Source organism: Micromys minutus, assembly GCF_963924665.1.
Source record: "Micromys minutus genome assembly, chromosome: 31".
Lineage (NCBI taxonomy): Eukaryota > Metazoa > Chordata > Mammalia > Rodentia > Muridae > Micromys > Micromys minutus.
The window spans coordinates 129,641-155,324 of record NC_137966.1 but is presented as its reverse complement, the minus strand read 5'-3'; the positions used below and the strand labels follow the sequence as shown (position 1 = coordinate 155,324).

The 25,684-nt window shown below is 41.2% G+C and overlaps 1 protein-coding gene across 4 annotated transcripts in view; it reads right to left on the bottom strand.

Moving 5' to 3' along the window:
• ITK (IL2 inducible T cell kinase) overlaps nucleotides 1-17,440 on the bottom strand; it is a gene marked incomplete at its 5' end in the record, with an annotated part of 53,977 nt that extends 36,537 nt beyond the window's left edge. For all 4 annotated transcript variants that reach the window (XM_080908082.1, XM_080908083.1, XM_080908084.1 and 1 more), the window contains one exon: nucleotides 17,303-17,440. In XM_080908082.1, the coding sequence (XP_080764208.1) occupies nucleotides 17,303-17,440 (138 nt within the window). The remainder of the gene's footprint in view (nucleotides 1-17,302) is intronic.
• Between the last annotated feature and the right edge of the window lie 8,244 nt (nucleotides 17,441-25,684).

Sequence of the window (25,684 nt, the reverse complement as noted above, 5' to 3'; positions counted from 1 at the left end):
AGGAAGTCTAGCAGGGGTGGTCTGTGACCAGATAGGAGTGAGCACTCTCAGTGAGGTGAGTCACTAGAGCAGAGTTCCTGGAAGAAAAGTGCTAATTAAGTATCTCCTTGCAGTTAGGCCATAAAGTGAAGGGAAATGTATCTGGGGTAAAAAATAGGTGAAAATTCTATGTGAAATCTGAAGCAGCAGTGTCTAATAAAAATTAAAGTAGAACGTAAACTGTACACTCAATTTCAAGTTTTTTGGTTGGAAATTGTAGCCTATATCTATAATTACAGCACTTAAAAGGCTGGGGCAGGGAATTTCCACAAGTTTAGAGCAATCCTGGGCTACATAATTAAGGCTACCCTTCTAAGAATAATTTCCTTCCTGTAAATATGTTCAGAAAAGCAATAGCAAATAAAACTAATTTTGATAACTATGTTATTTAATCCCAAGCCTCTCAATTATTATCATTTCAAAGGTGAGCATAAAATAGATCACCTGCATTCCTCTTTAGTACTAACTTTTGAAATTCTGATTTTTTTTCACACAATTCAGCTTGAATTTGCTATATTTAATCATTCAGAAGTCACAAGATTTCCAAGGAAGAGCCTGTTCAGAAGGTTCCTAGTTCATTCCACATATGGGCTTGAAGAGACATTTTTGCCTTAACTGTCATTCAAATGAATCTTTTCATTCACTGTCCATCATTAACCTCATTCTCAGTTCCTGGTAACTGCTTGGGTCTTCCTTCCAACCCATTTGCCCCATCAGTCTCTCTGGAGACCTTGACAGTAGCTCTCCCTGAATTTCACAAGATTGGATCTGGGAAACAGCAGCCATGGATGTTCCCTCCCCATCTTGTCAATGGGAGCAGCTGGTCAGGAGCTAAACACAATCTAGCCTCTGGGAAATGATGGTTGCCTGTAATCTTCTCAAACAACTATGCTATTTCTGAAAAACATCAGGTAGGCCTGCCAAGAAAACCACACGAAAGCCACCAGAGAGACCATGTCAGCCTGTCCCCACTTTTCCTTGTTTTCTGACTGTCTGCACCACACAAGGTCACAAGACTTTGGTAGCATCATATCTTCTCTTGTCAGGTTCAAAGCTACACCGACAAAAGAAATAATGCCAACAGTCAACAGTTGGAACTTTGTGAAGTTAAACTTTGGCACAGTCAATGAATACATTTAAACGAGTAAAGAAACGGTATGAGAGAAAATCTTTGCCAGCCACACACCTGACGGAAGACTAATATATAAAATTATAAAGAATTAAAAAACCTTCAACCACAAGAATATAAACAAATCAGCCAATACATGTGGCCATTAAATGAACAGAATATTCCAAGAGAATCTCAAATGCCTTTAAACACATGGGAAAAAAAAGTCCAGCTTTACTGCTACAGAATTGCAAATTAAAACTTTGTTGGGATTCTATCTTACTTACCCTGGTCTGAATTTCCATCATTAGGAAGACAAATAAAATAAATGCAGGGGAGGATGTGGTAGAAGGGAACCTTTACAGACTGCTGGTAGGGATGGAAACTAGTTCAGCCACTATGGAAGTCAGCATGGTGGTTTTTCTAGAAACCAACAATAGATTTAGCACAGGAGCCAGTGATTTCCTAGCATTTACCTGAACGACCTCAAGTCACAGAGAAACTACACAGCATTATTGACAACAATGAATTTATGGACTCACCAGGGTGCCCATTAACAGTGGGAAGGGTAAAGACAAGGCTCTAGTGAGAAACAACAGAACATTCTTTTTTCAGCTACAAAGAAAAACAAAGTTATGCAATTTGTAGAAAAATGGATGCAGTTAGAGACAATCATAGCAAGCCAGGCTCAGAAAAGATAAGGTTGTATGTTTTCCTCTCATATGTAGTTCCTGGATTTTATGTAGTTACATAAAATCATGTGTGCATATAGGAAATGAAAGTAGAAATGAAACTGCAGAGAACAAAGGTGGAGGAGGAGGGGCAGAAAGAAAGGAGGGTTATGTGCATGTGCACCACACAATATATACTTGTGTGAAAATGTTCTCACAACGTAATACCATGCACAACAAATAACCAGAAAAAAATTTAAATTATAATAAAAACATAAGAACATAAAATTTTAAGAAGTGCTACATTGTCTCCATGTGTTTATAGAGATAGCTTATGTGTCAGGCACAATCCAAACTTGTTTATGCACAAAACTACACAAAGACTGTGCAAGTGGATTTTAAGCCCTCTTTTTTAAACAATAGTTTTATATAAAATAGAACTGGGTTGTGAGTTTTGGAGCAAGACAGGGGAAAGCAACAAAAGACAATAATATTTTTAACTTCTTTCTATGCTCCATTACATTTAACATAACCCAATAAAGTACTGTTTCTCCAGTACATAGATGAGAAATTTGAGTTTCAGGGAGGCCATCTTCCTTCAATCATGGTGAAGAGAAACCTTTGACTGTCTTTGCTTGCTCTGATGCTCACAGCAAACTTTCATTACCCAAACACAGTGCAGTATTATTTCTGCTGCACTGACTTGTTCAGAACTCAATTTGGATGTGTTGCCTGGTTTCTCAGCATGACAGCTCCTTTGTGCCATCACTGCTAGCCGAGCCCAGTGGATACATCAATATAAATTTACATGTCACACACTTTCAAGGGGACATTTATGAGAGTCCGATAGACACTAGAACATCAACTTTGGTAGGGTAGAATGGAGGAGAAGGGATGTCTTCAGGTCAGGCAAATTAGGGTTCAAACCCTGGCTCATTCTTCACTTGATACACACCCTTAGGCAAGGTTTTCAACCCCTTACTAACTTTGTATTAAAAATATTTTAAAGATTTATTTTACATGCAGGGTGTTTTTTCAAGCAAGAACAAAAAGTGCTCTTAACTGCTGAGCCATCTTTCCAGTCTTTTTGATACCTTGTTTTGACAAAAATGGCAAATAATGATTTCCCCTTCATTGAGTTAACTCAAAGGATAGGAAAAAAACTACATAAATACACCAATGAACTGAAATCATTCAGGTGGTGAACTGTCACTCAAATGCTTCTCATCTCCTCTATTCCTTCCTTTCCTTTCTCTATCCACAAATAAACCCTGCATCCTCTTGTCTTTCTGTGTCCATACTTTTCTTTGAATGAATGTTTTTTTAGACGCATAGGTAATCAGGAAACATCATGAGGGAAGACAACAGCCACACATAGCTGGTGAGAATGAAAATTGTGACAGCTGACACAAGTTTTTTCCAAGTAATTTGTACAATTAGGTCAAAAATCACAGGAGGGGTGGCTTCCTGGCCTCCTAAATGTCTCTCTCTGTTAGGCCACTCTGGTGAGAAGGTTAGGGGCGCCACCAACAGCACTCTCAATCTTTAGACACAATCAAAATTTAACAAGGCATTTCAAGTGTCCTGCTCAAGAGGCCTCATCTGGGGCTAGTTTAGCTCATGCACTATCTGAAAAATCTGCAGAGGTCCATGACATACAGCCTGGCATCATATGAAATAGAGCTTAAATGGCTGACTTAGAGGGGCACTGCTTTCCCCACTCAAAGCAGTTCTAAGTTTGGCTTGAGAGGTTTCCTCCACTATTGTTTCATCTTCTGTGTAGCACTTGCTCGAGGAAATCCACACATTCATCTCCATTCAAGTGGTAGGAGGGAAGAAACAGGGATTGAGACCTGGAGGATCAGGATTATCATGGTCCCTACAGTGACAGTATCACTGGGCAGGCTGGTGCAGGGCCTGCAACTCACTTCTTTCCCTCAATAGGGTCTGGTGCTGAGAAGATGCTAACAGCTGCCCCTGAGTATCACTATCACCTGTACTGTAGGAAGGCCCTCAGGAAAAACAAGACACTTATTGTCTGAGAGGAAAGAGGGTAGTCATATCAAGTATCAGTGCCCTTTGTAACTAGTTGTGGCTGCTCCTCTCCTTTCTCTAGCCACTCTTCCTCTGAACCCAGCTGAATAAAGTTGGAAGCCAGAAATTACTTAAAGATGTCAAAGCTGCAGCAACTGCACACTGGCGAACTCTGCTTCCTCCCACAGCTGCCTTCTTCTCTTTCCTTGTTTCCAGGAGACCTCTCCCTCAGACCTTAGCTGTAGTCATCTGGCTTTTTCTTCAGCAGTATTTTCTTTGTGTCATTACCTCAGGTTGGATCTGAGGTAAAACATCTCACTTCTCTTAATGCCAGCCATCTTTTTAATATTATTGCTCTGACTAGGCAAAAGGTGAGAATTTTACAAAGAGAAAAAAGACAGAAGTATACTTTTAAAAGACAACTGAGGTTTCCCTAATCAGGTTATAATATTTTCTCAAAAAATATTAAAAAAGGGACCAGTGGGGTGGAGCTGAGGTTCGGAAATAAGGGACAGAAAAAGAGTAGTATATAAGAAAAATAAGAATATATAAATATATGTATATCTGTATGTATATATGCATATATTCTTATGATGTTTGAACATTTTACCAAAAAACATACACCTACTTTATTATATTAAGTTAATGAACACAAATATATTTTTCATGTGGGACCTATCCCATGGAAGCAAATGCTCAAATGTATAAAGACTTGAAAGAAATGATGCTCACCACAGTGTTACTTACTACACTAGAAAATCAAGAGAGACTTAAACATTCAAGAGGCAAATGCTTGATTTAATTATGCTCTTCAGTCACCCTGCAAAATCTCCGTGGTCATTAACAAGGAAGAGACGTATTCTATATAAAGGAACAAAAACATACATTAAATTTAAAAGAATATTTAAAGCAATGGCTGAATCCTTACATTTTTTTTTGAAAAAGATAAAATGGATGTTAGTATAGACAGTGTCTAAAAAAGTCATACAGGAAGGAAAAAAAGATTGCAAGCTGCTAATATGTAATATGTTTCTATGATGCTTGAAGTTTTTAAAATAGTAAGCATGAAAAAATAATGAAAGGAACAAAACTCAAAAGGATATTTTAAAGCATCCAGAAGAATTAAAAACACCCCACTGTAATACACCAGGAACGGGGGAATATGGAGAAAGATAAATGGACTCCAAATGAAAAAATGGGTATGTAAAATGACCTCTGCCCTGGTCATCTCATAACCCCATTTGCAAGAAGCTGTAGCCAGGCAGCAGCTGCCACCTGCCTTCTGTATCCTACGATGTTCAAGGTCATGGCAGTTCCTTTGATGTTCTCCATGGGCAGCCATTTTCTTTATTCATTTTGTTCAAGAAAAATCATGGAGTTTTGTATGGCTTGGCACAGGGCACAGTCTAGGCCCCAACAGTCAGTCTGTTATAGAATCTGACTGGATCAATTTGAAACAGATGACAAAGCGCCAAGGAAAGTCCTGGTCTAATGCCCCTGAGCTCTGAAGTGGATTCTTTGGTTTTTAGGGTTTTTATTTTCTCAGGGACTAAAATACCAACCAATGAGTTTGTATAGAGAGACTCATGGCCCCAGGTGCATATGCAGCAGAGAACAGCATTTTCTGGCATCAATGGGAGAAAAGGCCTTTGGTCCAGCAAAGGCTCAGGCTCGGTTTCCCAGTGTAGGGGAACGCCAAGGTGTTGAGGAGGGAAAGGGTGGTTGGGAGAGGGAGCACCTTCATGGAGGTAATGGGAGAGGGGGATGGGCTTGGGGGAAAGAGAACAACATCTGAAATGTAAATACAGAGAATATCCAATTAAAAAAAGAGTTGAAGGTGGGTGAGGAACACCCTTTCCCCATCTTCCCTGACTCTGTCCTTACATGTCAAACTGTTCTGGATTCTGGAACTTTTCCCTCTGAATTATTTAAACAGATCAGTGTATTGTGATTCCTAGTCCTTGTCCCTGAATTCTGTCTTCCAGGTTTTACTTTCTATTGCTCTTTCATTCCCTCAAACTGGAACTGAATAGCATTTTATAAACTGACACACATACTCCAGTCTTAACACACATAAGCAGACTTACTCCAAAGGAAACTTGAAATAAATTCTCACAATTTAAAGAACTATTCCTCATAGAAACTGTAAGGAATTAAAGGTATGGGAGAGAATTTGAAAAGCTTGGGACCCCACTCATCTAGTTCAAATCCTTGATATTATGAGAAACAAAGGTAAACCCTGACACAGTGAGGGAGTGGCAAGAGCCACCAGGCGCTGGTCTCTTTCTTGTTAGGTGGCTCTGTTGTTGCTCCTTACCTATGCCACGTGCCTAGAATTACATCCTGTTAGCCATGGTCAGAGTTTGAAACTCGGCTGAATAATACAAGACACCTCTAGAAAACAGTAAGGCTTACATGACAACTTCCTGCTTTTTATTCGTTCCTTGAACAAATGCTGACTGATCTAGCTCAAGAGCTCATCCATGTAAATCGGCCAGAGGCCCAAGATGATCAGTTAGTCATCTTATCGTTAGTGATCGTTAGTGAGACTTCTATAGTGCCAATGAACAGGCTTTGAGGGTATCCCTTCACTCTTATTGTACAGGTACAAACACATGGTCAACTTTAAATCGAAATATTTCATCCATGAAAGGCCTTTGGTCCAGTGAGAGTGTGTTTTCTCAATGTAGGGAAATGCCAAGGCACTGAGGTGGAGAGGGTGATTGGGAAAGGGTGCACCTTTGTGGAGATAAGTGGAGGGGGAGGGGAGATGGGAGGAGAAAATAACATTTGAAATGTAAATACAGAGAGTATCCAGTAAAAAATAAAAATAAAATAAAAAAGAATATAACACAGAATTATGCCTAAAAAACCCAAAGTATTTGAAAATCACAGCAAGGGAATTTTGAAAACAGTGATTCCTTCTTAGACAAATAAATGATTCTTAGAAAATAGGAATGTGTCTGCAACAAACACGGGACCACTTTTGGTGGTTCACACATTGTTTTATCTTTGGAAAATGATGGGGCAATAAATGCTTGAGTCCCGAAAATGTTCTTATTTTAGGCTGGTGTGATGCCTCAGTAGGTAAAAATACTGGCCCCCAAACTGACAACCTGGCCTTGAGCCTGTCACCTACACAATAGGAGAGAACTAACTTCCAAAAGTTGTTCTCTAACTTTACTTGTGGACTGTGGCCTACAGGCACCTACTTCTCTACTAAATATGTTACTAAATGAATAAATGTAAATTTTTTCCTATCCTATGATATTTTACACACAGAAATCCATCTTAAAACCTTTTTTATAAAAAGGAACAGTCTTCTATTATATATGTGTTTCTGTGTACCTGAAAACAACTTGAATGTTCACCCATATATCTGGGTACATAAAACAATTAAGCCTATTTTTTTGCAACAAATAGATTGAACCATGAAAAATTCAGATCTATGAGAAAGTGATTGGTTTTGAGCCCCCTGTAGACATACAGAAGTGTATTTATATAAAAAGAATGAGTGGGGAAGTAGAATATAAAATTGTCATGGATTATAATTATAAATATTTAAAATTATATCCACACAGTAATTTGATAGTTTTAGACATAAAGTTATACAAAAAAATTTGAATCTAGTTGTTTTATTAACTACTTTTGGCAGCATAATAATCTAAAGACTATATATTCTGCTTTGTGGTATTAACTAACATTGATTTACTCAAACTCTAAATTGTTGTTTGTCTTCATTGCTAGAGGATAGCTGGTCTATCAGGAAGATAGAGTTAAAATATGAAATAATTACAAAACAACTTATAGAATGAGACATCACATGTTGGATCACCAGCCTTGACCCAGCCTCCTTGCTTCCTGGCCTTGCCTGTGTATAATCTGCCATTCTCACTGCAGTCAGAACAGCCACTTGCAAATATAAACCAATGGTTTTGCAGAGCTGCTTCCACCATTTGGCAGCTTCTTGCTGTTGGGAGAAAGTTCAGACTCTGCCGTGCCCCACAAAGGCTCTTTAGCTTGACTTCTGCATCTTCAAATTGCAGCCTTCTCTTGAACTATGCTCAGATTCTCTCTGTCTTTATCTACCTCAGGGTCTTTGAGTTTGCCCTTTCCACTGCCCAGGAGGACATTCTGGGATTTGTGTTTTCACTTGACTGGCACATCCATTGTTCCTCAAATTCTGACTCTGGCCTAGATACAGATTCTCTCACTAACCACACTCCCATCTAACTCTCCCCAGTTGCTGCTGAGATCGGCCATAGAGCCTGTCAATCCATATCTACCTTGTGCTGTTATGTACTTCACTATGGGCTGTCTCCTCCACCTGCTTATGAGGGCTAACACCTCATCCATATTATTCACCACTGTAGTCCTTACACCCCCTCATTGGTTTTGACACAGTAGGTATTAAGAAATGATTAACAAATAATAAAAATTAGAAAGTGTTTTTAGAAGGTGCTATGCAAGCTGCCAAGAGAGAGGAGGATTCAGTTGTCTTACCCAGCTGTTAAAGCCTACAAACCACAACAGTAACTAGTGTAGTATCCCCTTGTGCAATAGTGACACTTTTATCTTAGAAGTAATCAACACCTGTTTAGTTGAACTTAGGGCCCACTTGTTGAGACAAAATTCATGCTTAGTACTATAAACGTAGCCAACTAGCCAGCTGGAGAAGCATAGACCCTAGAGGAGAACCCAGTACTGCCATTTTCTTAATGTAATTTCTAGCTATCTTCTAAATACTTAACTTTATCCCCCATGGATAAGTGTAGCCCTCATCTTTCAGCAACAAAAGCTTCTCTCTCTCTCTCTCTCTCTCTCTCTCTCTCTCTCTCTCTCTCTCTCTCTCTCTCTCTCTTTTGCAAAAGATAGATACCATTAGAGAAGTCCACAACTCATCAGAATGCAGACAGTAAGTGAGAGTGGGTTACCCAAACTCAACTGGTACATCTCTTCAGCTGAGGCTCAGGGAACATGACCAAAGAGTGAGCAGAATTATTTTAAAAGCCAGAGAATCAATATGCCTGCTGCTAGGTAGTATTGTCTAGACACGACAGGGAAGATGCACTTGTGAACTCTCAACAATAGGATTGTCTGGACAAGACAAGCATAATGATAAAAAAAAACAAAACAAAATACCAACAATTGATGTGCCCACATAGATGGGGGAATTCCACCAGTTTCCACCTCTAGAGAAAGAGCTACTGTGGTAAATGGCTGCTGAAAGACAGAGAAACATTTTCTTCAAGGGTTGAATTCCTCTGTAGGTTGTCTAATCCCAAGTAGTCATTCCTGAATACATACATGTACACAGAAACAATGCTAGGTGAACTTAATAAGTTGTATGCAACAATAATAATTTAAGAAGAGGCCATGGGCTGGGGGAGGGCACAGAAGGAATTGGAAGGAACAAGAAGGGTAAGTGATGTAGACATAGTTTGCAGGTATGAAGTTCTCAAAATAATAATTTAATAGAAATGGACATGAAGGTTGGATGTAATCATATTTTATTGTGTTTCTGACATATATTTCTCTGTTGACTAAGATGAGCACTTTTCCCAAAAACTTGTTGATTCTTTGAACTTATTCTTTCCAGAAGAATCTATTCTTATCCTTTAAGCATTTTCAAATTAAACTGTTTTGCTGTTAAATTTTTTAAGTTCTTTAATTAGTCTGTATACAAATCTCCTTTTGGATGACTTGTACAAGCTTGTAAATATCAACAACTTATAAATAACTGTAGACATTACGTGAAGACATGGCATCTCATGTCAAGATCTCATTCTACTAAATCTATAAAACTTGTATTGACTTTCAAGGGCAGATAGGTAGTCTACACAGAGAGCTTTATGTGCATTCAGAAGCAGTTCCCTCCTTTGGGTTGCTTTTGTGAGGCTTCTGAGCATCAAGAAATCAACCCTCCAACTCACCTTCGGGCAAAAATCACATCCTGGGAGACCTACTTTTTCTGATGTCTGAATAAATCATTGACAGATGGAAAAATATATTATTAATAGTTAATAAAATTTGGTAAAGATGGAGCAGGTGGCCCATGAAAATTTGAGAAGAGATTTAAGCCAACTTCCTTAGGACTCAAGTGTGTTGGACCTCTTGTTTTGACCTCAATGTGTGAGTCTTGTCTGGAACCCATAGAAACTATGCTCTTGAGCTTTCTGGTTAATTCTTTCTTCCAAACTAAGTGCTCTTCTTGACAGTATTTCTCTGAGTCTGATTTTTTTCCTGCAGGAAATAATGAAAAGGTGTGCAAGTCACAGAGATTCTTCTGCCTCTGCCTCCTGGGTACTGGAATTAAAGATGTTCACCATCATGCCCACCATATTTGTAAGCTTTTTAAAAATGAAAAGGGAAGATATGAGCTAGAGGAGAGGCAGAAAGAAAGGAGCAACCAGCTTTGCTGCATCCTTGGTTGTTCAAAAGGCCACTGTAGACTTTGTGGTTGGCAGAGAAACAGCATCCCCATAGTACACGTTTTAATGCTTCACTCTAGTCCTCAGTGTCAGGGCCCCAAAGAGAAAGTGAGCCTGAAGCACTGAAAGTTCAGGAAAGAAGATGTGAGGGAGGCACACAGAGCAAGTGTAGTGTCAAGAGAAATCAGAAAGATGGGCAGAGAAGGCTCTTGGGGGGGGGGAGTCATAGCTAAAAATAAGTACTCTTAACAGTCACACAGAGCTTCGAGGTAGAGAGTGGCATATGAGTGATAATTTTAAAACTTTACTTGATGTTGTGGGGATGATAGGTTGATACGGAACCTCAACTGTCCATGGGACCCCAGATAGCATCAATGAAATCACATTGGGACGATGTGGAGAGGGATCATGATAAAATTCTCCAGCAGAAAGGCTCTAGTAGTTTTAAGAATACTGCCTTGGCCGGGTACAGGTGGTATGTGCTTTTAATCCCAGCAGCACTTAGTAGGCAGAGGAAAGTGGATCTCTGTGAATTTGAGGCCAACCTGGTCTACAGCAAGAGTTACAGGACACCCAGGGCTATGTGGAGAAACCCTTTCTCAAAAATCCAAAACCAAACCAAATCAAACCAAACCAAACCACACTAAACCAAAGCAACCAAACCAAAAAAAAAAAAAAAAAAAAAAAAAAATACTAGACTGCAGAAGATCTAGCTATAAACCCAAATGGAGGAAAGATAAGCCCAAAGACTCATGGAAGAGGGGAAAAGAGAACAGAGTTAATGGTTCTCCAGAAATAGCTGGGGAGCTTCGCATGGGTGTCTCTCTGACCTAACTAAGAATACTAACCACCCAACTTCCTTTTCTGAAAGACACGGCCATGTCTTATATCTTAAATCCTCACTTCTGATCTTCCATGTCACAAGATTACTCTTTGTCATACAAAGCCCTTTTCTGATGGGGCTCATTTCTAACTCTGCTCCACACTGAATCTACATTTTCTTCCTTTATTCTCTTCCCTTCTACATTTTTGGAGCAAGAAACAAAAATAAAACTAAACAAACAAAAAGCTAATGACTGTTAAGAGGCAGGAAGCATTGTGGAAACTGATATCATCAGATATTTGTCCTTATAAAGCTTCTGTCTAATGGAGGCTCACATTAGAAAATGGGCAATTATGACTTTGGCATGGACTCTCAAGAAAAGGCACACATTGCTATAGTGGAACATAATAGGAGACTGACCCAATGTAAAGAAATTCAGGAAGATTTCTCTAAGGAAGGGACATTTAGAGCTGAACAAATATGGTATTAGTGGAGCCCAGAACAAAGACAAAGAGGGACATGTGTTTTAGATTCTGGTGCCAAGGGTCAATGGGAATAACCTTGTCATAATTATGTCTGCTTATGATGAGAACCATGTCAACCAATCAGTCATAATGTGAGCACTCAGCCAGGCTGCTATGTGGTGGGGAGAGGTGACCATAACAGGAGCAGCAGCGCTAGATGGGACATGCAGACTTCTTCTAGAAAGGTGACTGAGAAAATGCTGGTGAGCTGTAGCCACTTCAGTAGCAAATGTGATGAGTCTATACACGCTATTTTAGACACGAACAGAGGTTCAGACAGTGGAGTGGTGAGAGATTTGTCCTAGAGTGTGTGCACAGAAGAAACAGAGCTCATAATGTACTTCACTGTGGCAGATATGGAGAACATGAGGTGTCGACTGTCAAACCCTTTACAGGTTATTACATGGCATTTTGTAATAACCAGGCAGTAACATGAGTTGTAAGAAGCACTATTTACCATGGAAGTGTGTGAGCTGTGGAGATACAAGGGACCTCAGGGAAGTTATTTAAACCCTCTGAACATCCTTCCCTAGTTTATAAATGAGGGAATAACAGTTTCTACTTAGAGGATGATTATGGTGTTTATTCAAGACAGTCCACATGAGCATACTGACACACAGGACATGCTCAATGTTAGTCACTGCTTAGTATTAGAAGAATGATGGCCTTCACCTCATTAAAAAGAAAACAAAAGGGAACATCCAATCTTTCAAAAAATGTTTCAAGATCTCATAGCATTATGTGGTTTATAGCAAGTCACTAGAGCTGATCTTTGACCCAGATCTGTCTGATACCAGAAAGTATTTTTGATAATACTACATAATAGTTACAAAAAGCAGGAAGGGGCCATCTCCCCAACTGTCCTCTTTCATTCAGGGATGCTGCATGGGTTAGACTACAGCTCAGGGAGGGGAATAGCTCCGGGAAATAGCTGGGGTAGTGATCTTGACTGTTTTTTCTGTCCCCCATTAGGTGGTGATGTATTCCATGCCATAGGAAGCATAGTAAGCTTGACTCTTAAAGTGCTAATATCATTAGAATAAAGAATCCTTTTCCCTAGGGCCTCTGGGAGTATGACCTATAACAGCCATCTTGCTGTGTCCCAAAGAGAATGAAGCTTGCAACATGCTTTTCTTAGGGTGTACTCAGCATCTTCTGAGACCGGGGGAACTATTAGGGCCCTGACTTTGCAAATGGGAAAACACCTCGCCAGATGAAATGTCTTGCCTGAGATACCACAGAAAGAGAGAGATATAGAATTTGAACCCAGCTCTTACAAGTTACACTGGTTTTTCAAACCTGCACTCTTTGTCTCCATCTGTGCTGTCCTTTCAATCTTATGCTCATGACTTATGGTTGTCATCAACCTTCCCAGAGACTGTACTTAAGTCTGCCAGTGGTGTGCTCAGTTGGGCTTATACTGGCTTATGAGAGCAAACTGCTATATTTTCAGGAATTTATGATCCACACTGATTAACTGAAATGGCCAAAGGGATTCTTCTCTTTTAAAATGGGCTCTCGTGTATTGAAGACTGCCTTCAGACTCTATGTAGCTGAGAATGAACCTGGCCTTCTGGTTCTCTTCTTCTGCCTTCTGAGTGTGGGGTTGTAATTATGCACCCTCATGCTTACTTTTTGCAGGGCTAGGGATTGAACTCAATTTCATGCATGCTCAGCAAATACTCTTCTAACTGCCCTACATCTCAGTTCCACAAAGGAGTTTGAGAAATCAACAAACTCTACAAATCAGGGCTCAACAGCTCTCCTCTACTAACACAGTGACTGTCACATTGTACCAGCATGCTACCAGGCTAAAGAACTGCAGATGCCAGAGACCCAGGACTTTACAAGATGCCTGGCGGGCCCAGGGAGCTTCTGATGCTGTGTTTATGTGAAGGGTACCACCAGCAAGCACCCCAGGTCATTTTGAAAGACTGCTTCAGTGGGATGAAGCCCAGAATCACTTTCACAGCATAGTTCAGGGAGATAGGCATGTGACCTCTAAACTATATTCATATATAAACAGGCATTTGCTCCATTCAGCATGTAAGACAGTGAGCACGATTATTTACAGCTAGACTAAACACTTGATTTGTAAAGTGCTAGCATTTGTTCTTGAGTTCTTTTCACTTGGTGTTGCAGTTTGACAGAACTTTAAGAAACACAATTTTACATATGCAAAACAGAGAAAAAGAAGATAGGGGCTTAAGAGGGGTAGATTGTGTAGCTCTCGATGGGTGTTTATCTCCTGTCAGGGGCCCTCCTCTTATCTGACTCTGATCCTTCCAATTTTTCCCACCGTTAGAAGATTAGTAACTTATGCTAGCCTGCCAGTTCCCTCAGAGATGTAAGCATGACACAGATAATGGTGAATGTGTACTAGGTGCTGATAGGGTAACAGTAACGATGTCTTACCATGAACTGTGTGAACTTGCCAATGTCTGGTGTTTTTATTTGCTAAATGTTAATTTAAACAGGTCAGCTCGTACACATTATCTGTGACTGGGCCATGCTTTCATGAAATGGGTGCTATTATCATACTCACTTCACAGATGAGGAGGAGTAAAATTTTTATTGAAAAAACAAAGAAGTTCTTCACACAAGTACACTGTTACCCATTCATAAGTGATGCACTGTTTTGTGCTCATTAATGGCCTGGGAAATATATTATAGGCAGGGTGTATACAATAATAACTCGGTGACCTTGAGTAACCAACTAATAAACTCTGTAGTGTTTAAAGAAAAGTTTCAAAATGTTAAATATATTATAAACAATTGGTATTTGAAGGCAAGAAATGACATATACATTTGTCCATCGTGGAAACATTAGGTACTATAGCCAAGGATTACAGAATGAATTGCCATGGAATTGTTTTTCTCTTTCTAATTCTTTGCTTGTTTTCATGAGATCAAGTCTTGCTAGGTAGCCAAGGATGGTCTGGAATCCATCATGGAGTCCAGGCTGTCCCTGAACTTGTATTGATCCTCTTAAGGCAGTCTCCTTATTGCTTGGATTACAAGCAAGTGCCAACAAATCTAGCTTGTGTTTTTTTATGATTTTTATGATTCAGAATTTTTTTTATGATTCTTGAGAGGTGTGGTGGCACCTACTTATAATCTGCTCATAATCAAAACACTATGGAGGCTGAGGCTAGAAGACTTCAAGTTCCAGTTTGGGTTATATAGTGACATTATCACAGATACTATCACCACCACCACCAACAACAACAATAATATCAGCAACAATTAAAAATAATGGGACAATGCATTTGAACAAGAGCAAGAAGGTTACATGGAAAAGTTAGGAGGGAGAAAGGAAAGGGGAGGAAATAATATAATTATATTACAATCTCAAAATTTTTAAACTATTTTTAAAAACTGGTTAATGCATAAAATCCATTTAGAGAAAAGTTATTTAACAGTGCATGGCTATACTTTCATTAGGGAACATACATTTCATGCTTCATTCACAGAAACACAAAGTTGATGTCATGCAATTGCGATTTATGTAGTGAATCCTCCAGGCCCACAGCTAGGTACCTGGCCACTGACCAATGGGGCCTAAACATATGTGTCATTCTGTCTGCCTCTAATCTATTGGTAAGTTATCAGTGAGACCCTGATGAAGACAAGTGATTCTCTTCACTGCAAAAGTATAGAGAGGCAGCATTATTTTACCTGAAACTTGAAAGGCTAGGCATTTCCCCCCTCCAAGGGATTTGCTCCAAGTTCATGGAAAGCTTCAAAGATTGGATCTCACTCCCTTCATGTGGACCTTCTGGTGAGACAAGCAAGGAACAGAAGCATCCTTGTCTCAGTGAGCACCAAGCTAAAACCCAAGTACTCATCTCTGCCCTCTCTAAAGATGTAAAAATGCTACGGTGATATGGCAAGAAATCAATCAGACTGAAAATTGCTAGAGGATGATTAACCAAGAGCCACCACATATAAACAAAAAGTTCTGAAAGAAAGACTCGAACTTGGGACTGATGTCTATCTAGTCTGTGTACTTACAAAGGAAGAGTCTGATGGAGAAGGATATTTACCCAGACTCACTCAGTGGAAAGCACAGCACTACTTGACCCCCACCCTGTCAGTATCCATCTAGGTTAGGCAAAGGCTAGCAGATGAGCTTCTTGGAGGTAGGCCACTTTTTTTGTTTGTTTGTTTGTTTGGTTGGTTGTTTTTTTTTTTTTCTTTGTTTTTGTTTTTTTTTGGCATGGTGTGCAATGGGTAAGCTTGATGGCAAGGTCCCAAAGAGATTTCATCTCAGGATTGCTTCTTGCAGCTAATATGCCTTTTCTGTCATTATTCAATTAATAGTCTCTAGGAATTAGCCCACCCTATTGATCAGATTTCCTTCAGATCAACATAAAGATGATTTCTCCAGAATTAATGCTTTTTAGAGGAATTAATGATTCTACAGAATTCCTGATTTGATTAAAATAATTTTAGGAAGAAAGTTTTAAGAGGTGGTCTTAGTTGCTTTGCTAGAAACTTGTAATAAAGTTAGAATAAAAAAAAGAATGTACAGTGTATGAGACAGGTGATTGGGCCTAACAAAAATGTGAATGTGTTAATGTGTAAATAGGAATGTGAATGAAAATGTAAATATATGTGTGAATGTATATGTGTCCATGCATCTTTGCCTGTATAAAGCATCTTGACTCTTTTCCTTTCCTTCCTCTCTGGTTCACGAAGAATTAACCAGCTTAGTCAGGCTTCTGGCTGCCTGTACAGGGAAAAGTGTTATAGCAATAATCCTTTCCCTAATCACCCTTGCTGTTAGCAACAAGTGTCAATAGATCCAGAGGCCTGCAGATTCTGGCCTCAGAGTAATGTAAAGCCAAGATAGGCATAGGTTATTTTAGAAAGCAACCCTACTCTCTTGCAAGACCAAGTCTTGCCAAGCTGATGCTCTTGGCTCTCAGCTACTTCAGAAAGGACTCAGCCTGGGGCTAAACTCCTGGCACCATCTAGTGCTTCTATCACACTGTATTATTAACACACACTCACTTGCTTTTGTTGTTGTTGCTGCACATGAAGATGTCATTAGACACATCTAGCTGAGCCGCCATACTCTAGCAGGGATCCCTGGTCTGCTGGCAGAAACTACACCCCTAGTCTCCTGAGATGTTTTGCCATGTGCCTTACAACTTTAGAATATTACACAAATGGAAGTATGGCCTCAGGGATGGATGACCATTGAGAAAAGAAGAGTCCAAGTCATAAAAATCTAACATAGGACCTCCTATTCACCATTCTAAGAACCACTTCTTTTGTAAAACAGGGAGGTTGGACTAGGTTACCCCTTTATGTCTTAATGAGCAATAATTAATATTTTACTGCCCTACTGTAAGTGCCATATACTTCACTTTCACATAAACTTCAAGTTCTGTCCACAACATTCACCATGTAAGATATTTCTATGCTTAAAATTAAATAACCTTGTGAAGAAGAGAAATGGATGAATGTTAAATCTACAGATTTTAGAACTAAAATAGTCAAATCTAACTGACCGGAGTCTCAGAACTTTCAGAATTTGGTCTGATCTCTTTTGTGGCTACTAAACAAACACACTGTGCCTGTATTCCAGGTATTCAAGTTTATCCCACAAATCAGCTCAGTCCAAACACAGAATGGTAAATAAACAAAGCACAAAGTTCTCATACCCCATGGCGGTCCTCAAAGTATGCCAGGCTGGCTTTTGTTAGAACGAAGAAACGAACTTTAAAATTCGAGGGCGAAGTTCTTCTCTTCTGTTGGGACTTTTTGATCAACTGTTCTTCCAGGAGGATGAAGTTGTTCATGGTCCAGTCCTGAAAAGTGATGCGTCTCAGGCATCACCTCTCAGTGTGACTAAAGGAGAGGAACAGCCGGGAACCCGACAGGATGCAGTTGATCTTTAGAAAATTGTTCAAAGGCAACTTGCCTCTAACCTTATCTTTTCTATCAGCATCAGCCAGCCTCACCACTGAGCTCCCTCCTCTGATGTCAAAGGCCATGACCACATCCTTTCAAAATTCACCAAGCTAAGAGGCACATGTGTACCCTTAGCTATATGGCTTGGAAATGAGGTTTGAACAAACTTAGAATTATAAGAGGAGTTCAATTTTAATTCTTATAGCTCCTGGTTTAGCCTTGACAACAGTTAAGTCATGTAGACAAAGGACTAAAAATGGGGGTCCAGGGTTCAGTGGAGCTCAGCTTGTATGTAAGTTTCCCATTGCTATTATCGTGGATTGCCACAGGTTTAGTGGCTCAAAGCACCATGGGGTTACCTTACCATTTTCTAGTTTAGAAGTCTGAAACGTGTCTGGTTGAGTGACAATCATGGTAACTGTGGGACTGTGTTACTTTCCCGCATGTCTCTAGGAAACACTGCTTCTGGGACTATCCCACCTACTGAGGGACACCCTGGTGACTTCATTGTTGACTCTATCTCCATCTTCAAACTCCAAAACTGCAAGCCAAGTCCTGTTTGCTCCATATTGCCTAAACCTCTTCCTCCTACCTCTGCTCCATTTAAGGATCCTAAGAACCCTCCTACTGGGCCCATCTCACAGTGGTCATCTAGGACAGGCTCCCTATATTAAGTTCATCAGATGGGCACTGTAACTCTATTTGGAATGTAAATTTCCTTTGTCACCCAACCTCACACAGTCACAGGTTGTGGGGATTAGGGCATGTAGAGATCTGCTCAGGGCTGTTTGTTCTACCTATAGTTTTGAATTCCATCTCTGCTACCTACCACCTGCCCAGTGGTTTGGAACATCAATTCCTTCATCCATGAAAGAAAGCAGTGGGGGTCTGGTATGAGGCACTGGAGGGCCCCCTTTTGACACCATATGCCTAGCTTCCGGGGTGTCCCATTAACCGTCTGTGTATACCACTTCACAAATGTGGTGTCCTGTGTTTGAACAAATTCTCTTGTCTCTTTCTCTTCCGGTGAACACCTAAGTGCCACTGCCAGCCTAGGCCAGCATGCAACTTTCTCTGGGAAGCCTTTCAGACTTTCTTACATGAAATCTTCTCACCTATTTTCCTCTGCCATTATTAGGAGGCAGGACACACAGACAGATAGCAAGCTACCTCCTCATTAGGGTTCTTTGGGAACTGAACATTATCTGCCCTGTGGATAATGCACAGTGGTGTAGAACTTATGTGAGGTTCACTGTGACCAGGAAGTTAATAACCAAGAAGTCCTATTGTAAGCAGAGGCAGCACAGCAGAGAGGGACAGAGGATGAGGCAAGGGCAAGGAGGGGGGAGTACAATTTCCTGTTTAGTTTCATATGTAAATTGCTAATTACAGCCGCCTTTCTTTTTTTTTTTTTTTTTTCAGCCTCCTTTCACATCATATATCGAATTCTGCTGAAAAACGAAGGCGAAAAGAGGAGGGTAGGGAAGGAGGGATGGGGAGAGAAGGGAAGGGGAGGGAAGGGAAGGAAAGGGGATGGAAGGGAGAGGAGATATGCTAAGATTTTAAGACAGGAAAATATGCACAAAGGAGGTAGACTTTTTAAAGTATGGTTTGTAACAAAGATTACTATTTTCATCCTCTTTCCTTTCTCCAGGGTAACTGATTGCTTGAAGGCTATCTGGACATCTGGGCAGCCTGAATAAAGACTGCATTAGCCTTTCCTGTAACTTGGTATAGTCATGAAACTCTTTTCTGAATAAGAGAATATGGTAGAAATGAAAGTATCCTGGCAGATGTGATGGTGTGTGTCTGTAATCTCAACTCTTAGGAGGCTGTTTCAAGATAAGAAGGGGGTTCCTTTATGGGAAGCTATCTCCTCCCATTCTCTTCCTATTGACTATGGTGTTAACTTGATGGCTGGAGCTGGAATAACTGTTTTATACTACATACTGTGGAGGTTATGTGTGAGAGAAATGGATCCATAACAGGAGTCTGGGGTTGTAATGGCCACAGATTGGGTCATTCATGCCTTTTCCACACTCCTTCTTAGACAGAAGGCTGATAAGCAGAGAGTCATTCCTTTTAACATAAAAAGAAATATACCATTAATATTTTCTAGGACCCTGTTATTTTAGCTTCTGTTACTGGTGGTACACCTAGCTTTAATATCATGTAGTCCCATGTACTACCTTCTCAGCTACTATAAATTACATTGGAAAGGATAGGTTTATGCCAGATTGATTCAGGTGCAATGATTGACAGACTTTATTCGGTATTTTCACCAGGGAAAGTAGAATATGAAGCATTATTGTCTTTCATTTTTGAATTCTCCATATAGTACAATGAAAAATAATTTTATTTTCTACAACACAGAACACTGTAAACCACTTACAGGGACAACTCTATGTCCACCCTTAAATGTAATGTTAGAACACTCAATATTTTTTCTATCATGTTAAGATAAATAGTCTCTTTATTTTTATTTTGGTTTTAGAAGTTTGGTTTACAGGAGACAAATTCCAAAAGCTCATACTGGTACCTGTAACCAGCACAAAGTTACTTGGTGTCACGCTATCTGAAAGAAAATCAAAGGAACCATACAAAGGAAGCTGGGGAGATGCTGCAGTGGTTAAGAGCATTTGCTTTATAACATGAGGACTGGAGTTCAGGTCCTAGCATCCACAGAACGAGCCAGGCACGGTATACTGCACACCTGTAACTACAGCACTTAAAGAGTGGAGCCAGGCAGATTGATCCCTAGAGCGAGATGTCTGCCAGCCTAGATAAAAACAGGTACTCCAGCTTCAGCTCGAGACCTTGTAGCCAATGAAGAACAGAAGATGATAGAAGACATCTGAAGCCTTCATCTGGCCTGTTCATGGGCACATCTGTACATGTGGACATACACCTCATACATACACATACATCACATGCAGGGAAAAAAAACAAATAAATGATCAATAACTAAAAACCCAACAATACAAAAGCACTCCTACTAGCCAACGACAGAACAATTTTGAGCACCAAAAACTGTAAGTATGTTGAGTTAGTTCAAAGGAAAACTGAAAATAGCCCATCCCAGTGATTACTTTTAGAGGGTGAAGAATAACCAACTTAATATTCTGGAGACCGAAAACAAAAATAAACTAGATCCTTCTGCTTCTCGTGGAGGATTACACCTCAGCTTAGTCATCAAATATTTAATAATGTAAAGAGAAGAAGGAAAGACAGAACATTGCTACTTCACAGTCTGAGTATGACTGATGACCCTAGTGACTGTTAAACTCACTGTGTCACAGGTCAGTAAGGAAATATGCAATCAGTGAGAAGTGACCACACAGTGACAGGCTGACCACTCTTCACATGGCAGACACAAGAAGATGCTTTGTGGCATCTGTTGTAATTTGCTAGGAAGCAAACAAGCCACCCACACAGATGCCTTGTGGAGAGAGAACAGAGTCACAAATGACTCTGGTTGGAGCTTTAGATCTAAGTCTGATCTGCCAGGAAGCTCAAGAGATGAAGGAATGAAGAGTAAAAGGTTGTCAAAGGACACTGATTCCTTGCCCTAGGGATTTCCTCTGCAGGAAATCGCTCCCAGGAAATCCCACCCAGGAAATCCCACTTTCTTGAGATTTGAGTTCCCAAAATACCACAGAAGGTCCGGATGACCTCTGTGGAATGTTCCAACGCCCTAGGTGTGCCTGGGGGTGTACTAATAAAAAAAATGTATGATTCTTCCCCTTTCAATTTCCTCATTCCCCCTGTCCTCCCCCTCCTTTGTGATTTTTGCCTTTATAAGCCCGTTACAAGTTCAGGCCGGGGTCGAACTCCTCTACCCCTGCTTGGTGTATGAGTCTCGACCCCAGCATGCTGGCCTGAGATCTCACTCTGTTTCACTTTCAATAAACTTCCTCATGCGATTGCAGCAAGTCTGGTCTCGGTGCCTCACTGGGTGCGCGCCTCTCCTGAGATTTTAGTGAGGGTCTCCCTTCGGAGGTCTTTCATTTGGGGGCTCGTCCGGGATTTGCGTGACCACCCAGGGGCCCTAGACCAACTTGGAGGTAAGGATTTTCTTTCCTTTCTTTCCTTGTTGTCCTGTTGTGACTCTGTGTTTGTAGATCGTGATTCTGTGTTTGTGGATTGTCCAGATTGTGATTCTGTGTTTGTGGATTGTTCAGAGGTCTGGTGCGATCGCAGTTCTGTATTCGCAAACGCTCTAACCGAGTCTGCTCTTCCAAGGGAGGAGCGGAGTGGACGGGGATAGACGTGTCCGGGTGTCCGCCGTTTGCTCGCCCTGGGAGACGTTCCAGGAGGACAGGGGGGAGGACCAGGGACGCCTGGTGGACCCCCGCGGGAAAAGTCAGGAGATCAGTTTTTCTCCTTGACGATCTGTGTCCGAGGGCCAATTCTGGGCCATCTGGCCCGGTGGAAGGACCCTACCTGGTGCTGTTGACTACCCCCTTGGCAGTCAAGGTCAACGGGATTGCTGCTTGGGTACAGTGGCTGCTGGTGACAATTCTCTTAAGCTGTGCCTTCGTCGTAGCCCCAACCTTGGGTAATAACCCCCATTCCCTTCAAAAATTAACCTGGGAAGTGCTTAATGAATTGGGCGACGTGTGGTCAACAACCGCAGTGCACCCCCCTTGGACTTGTGGCCTGATCTTGCACCCGATGTCTGTAAGTTAGCAGCCGGCTCTATGGCCTGGGATCTTTCCAGTTATACCAATTTAGAAAAGCCACCCCCAGAAGAACAGTGTGTCCCTCATGGCATAGGGAGCACATTGGGGTGTTCAGGACAGTTTTTCCGAGCCAACCTTCAGGCAGCAGACTTCTATGTCTGCCCCGGACAGGGACATACCAGGGAAATAAAGAGACGGTGTGGAGGGGCCTCAGACTATTTTTGTAGTAAATGGGGATGTGAGACTACGGGAGAAGCCTACTGGAACCCTTCCTCCGCTTGGGATCTAATTATAGTTAAAAAGGGTCGTAGGCCAGGGGAGCCAGAGAAAGGGGAAAGAGATCCATCCAAATACCCGGCTTATAGGACTGGGTGTGCCTCTGAAAGCTCGGGTAGCCCTCAGGGACCGTGCAAAGACAGTTATTGTAACCCTCTAAATATCAGCTTCACCCCATAGGGAAAACAAGATCGTCAGTGGGTAAGAGGAAACTTTTGGGGATAGAGAGTCTATAATGGCAGAGGGGACCCTAGATTCGTTTTTGTTATTAAGATAAAGATAGAGAGTCCGCCCACATGACCCATAGGCCCCAATTCGGTGCTTGATAACCCTGTACCCAGGCCTGAGAGACCTCCTCGTCTCACTCTGTCACCAAAGGAGGACTCGTATCCCCTTTTGACCACACCCTCCTATCTCCCTATGAGAACTGAGGACTGCCTGTTCAATCTGCTTGATAGTGCATTTGTTGTTTTAAACCGCACTAACCCTGCCGCTACTCAGTCCTGCTGGCTGTGTTTTGCTTCCAATCCCCCTTACTACGAAGAAATAGCTCAGCTACGAAGCTATAATGTTACTCCTGACCACTCACTCTGCCCCTGGGGAAGCAAACGAAAGCTGACCCTGTCTGCAGTATCAGGAACTGGGCTGTGCATAGGAAGAGTACCTACCAGACACCAGCCCCTCTGTAATGTAACTATCTCCAACCTGACAGCAGGCCCAGATAAATACCTAATACCCCCTCCCGATACCTGGTGGGCTTGTAGCACCGGCCTGACCCCCTGCCTGCATACTTCACTATTTAACAGTACTAAAGACTTTTGTGTTTTAGTCCAAGTGGTGCCCAGGGTCATTTATCATGATGATACCTCGTTTATAGATGAATTTGACCACCATACTCGATACAAGAGAGAACCTATAACTTTGACCTTAGCTGTCTTGTTAGGACTCAGAGTGGCAGCAGGAATTGGAACAGGAGCAGCTGCCCTCATCCAACAACCTTACTACTATAATGAACTCAGAGCAGCTATGGACGAGGACCTGGGAGCATTAGAACAGTCCATAACCAAACTAGAAGAGTCATTGACTTCATTATCAGAGGTAGTGCTACAGAACAGGAGGGGATTAGATCTGCTTTTTCTAAAGGAAGGAGGGCTCTATGCTGCCCTAAAAGAAGAATGTTGCTTTTACTTAGATCATTCTGGTGTCATAAGAGATTCTATGGCAAAGCTTAGAGAAAGACTAGAAAACAGAAAAAAAGAAAGAGAAACATACCAAGGATGGTATGAAAATTGGTTTAACCGGTCACCCTGGTTCTCTACTCTAGTCTCTGCTTTGGTCGGGCCTTTACTCATTTTAATGCTAATCCTAACCTTTGGGCCATGCATCCTCAATAGACTGGTGACTTTTATAAAAGAAAGGGTGAGTGCTGTACAGGTAATGGTCCTAAGACAACAATACCAGATATTACAAGAAGCTGAGGGATCGCTCTAAGATTAGAGCTTTTTACAAAAAGAAAAACGGGGGAATGAAAAGTAAAAGGTTGTCAAAGGACACTGATTCCTTGCCCTAGGGATTTCCTCTGCAGGAAATCCCACCCAGGAAATCCCACTTTCTTGAGATTTGAGTTCCCAAAATACCACAGAAGGTCCGGATGACCTCTGTGGAATGTTCCAATGCCCTAGGTGTGCCTGGGGGTGTACTGATAAAAAAATGTATGATTCTTCCCCTTTCAATTTCCTCATTCCCCCTGTCCTCCCCCTCCTTTGTGATTTTTGCCTTTATAAGCCCGTTACAAGTTCAGGCCGGGGTCGAACTCCTCTACCCCTGCTTGGTGTATGAGTCTTGACCCCAGCATGCTGGCCTGAGATCTCACTCTGTTTCACTTTCAATAAACTTCCTCATGCGATTGCAGCAAGTCTGGTCTCGGTGCCTCACTGGGTGCGTGCCTCTCCTGAGATTTGAGTGAGGGTCTCCCTTCGGAGGTCTTTCAGGAACATGGTGGAGAACAGGAAGAGATGTAACTGGGAAAGTCCAGAATACATCAAATGCTAGTGTATTAAAGAACCAGATCCCCATCAAATAAAGTAGGTAGGAATCTGTCAATGAGAAAAAGACTTTAGGAGATAGTTCCAATATGGGAACACTTAGAATTCAGAGCCAAACAAATCAACTGTGTAAAGGTATTATAAACCATCTTGGGGAATTTAAATGCTGACTGGGTATGTGATAAAATAGAACTGTTACCACATTTTAAGGCATGCTACAGACTGTATTGCTGCACGTTTTACAGGTGTTCACTAATGATTGATAAAACGATTCAGAGTCTGAAATCTCCTTTGTTAGAATGCTGTGGAGGCCAGGGAGGAGACATAGGGAAATGATGTTCCTGAACTGACAACTGCTATGACTAGGTAACGAAAGCTGGAGTTTGTTATTGTAGTCCATACACTGGCATCTATAATGAACACTTCAGAAGAGCCAGACCAGTTCCTGTTTCTCATACAAATTCTAAACACAGGCCTGGAGAAATGGCTCAGCAGTTAATGCCAAACACTACTCTTGGACCAAGAGAAACAGGTCTGGTTTCCAGGATCCAGAACAGGTGGTTCACAATTCCAACTCCAAGACATAGACACCCTCTTCTAGACTCCATGGGCACCTGCACTCACATTCACTTATCCACATAAAATTAGCCTCAACACACACACACACACACACACACACACACACACACACACACACACAATGGGATTTTATTTAGCACTAGAGAAAAATGACATTTACAGGGAAATTGATAAATTGGAAATTACTGTGTTAAAAAAATAAAATAAGTCAGATTCAGAAAGAAAAATGGCACAGGTTTTTTTTTTTTTTCTCATAAGTGGATCCTACTAATGAGTGTATGTATGTGGGGCAGTGGAGGAGGGGTTAAGAGGGGTGCCGGTCATGAAAGTAGGAGAGGAAGCCATGAAGAAAAGAGAACTAAAAGGAGTGGGGTATGAACACAGGTGACTGGAGGGCATCAGGTGGCTACTGGGGGAGGTGTGAAAAAGGACTGTCAGAAGGCAGAGGTTGTAGGAGGGTGGGAGGAAGAGATGAATAAGAACAGGGCAGGGGTGAAACTGTCAATGAAGATCATTACTTTGTACATTGCATTGAAAAGGTAAATTTTAA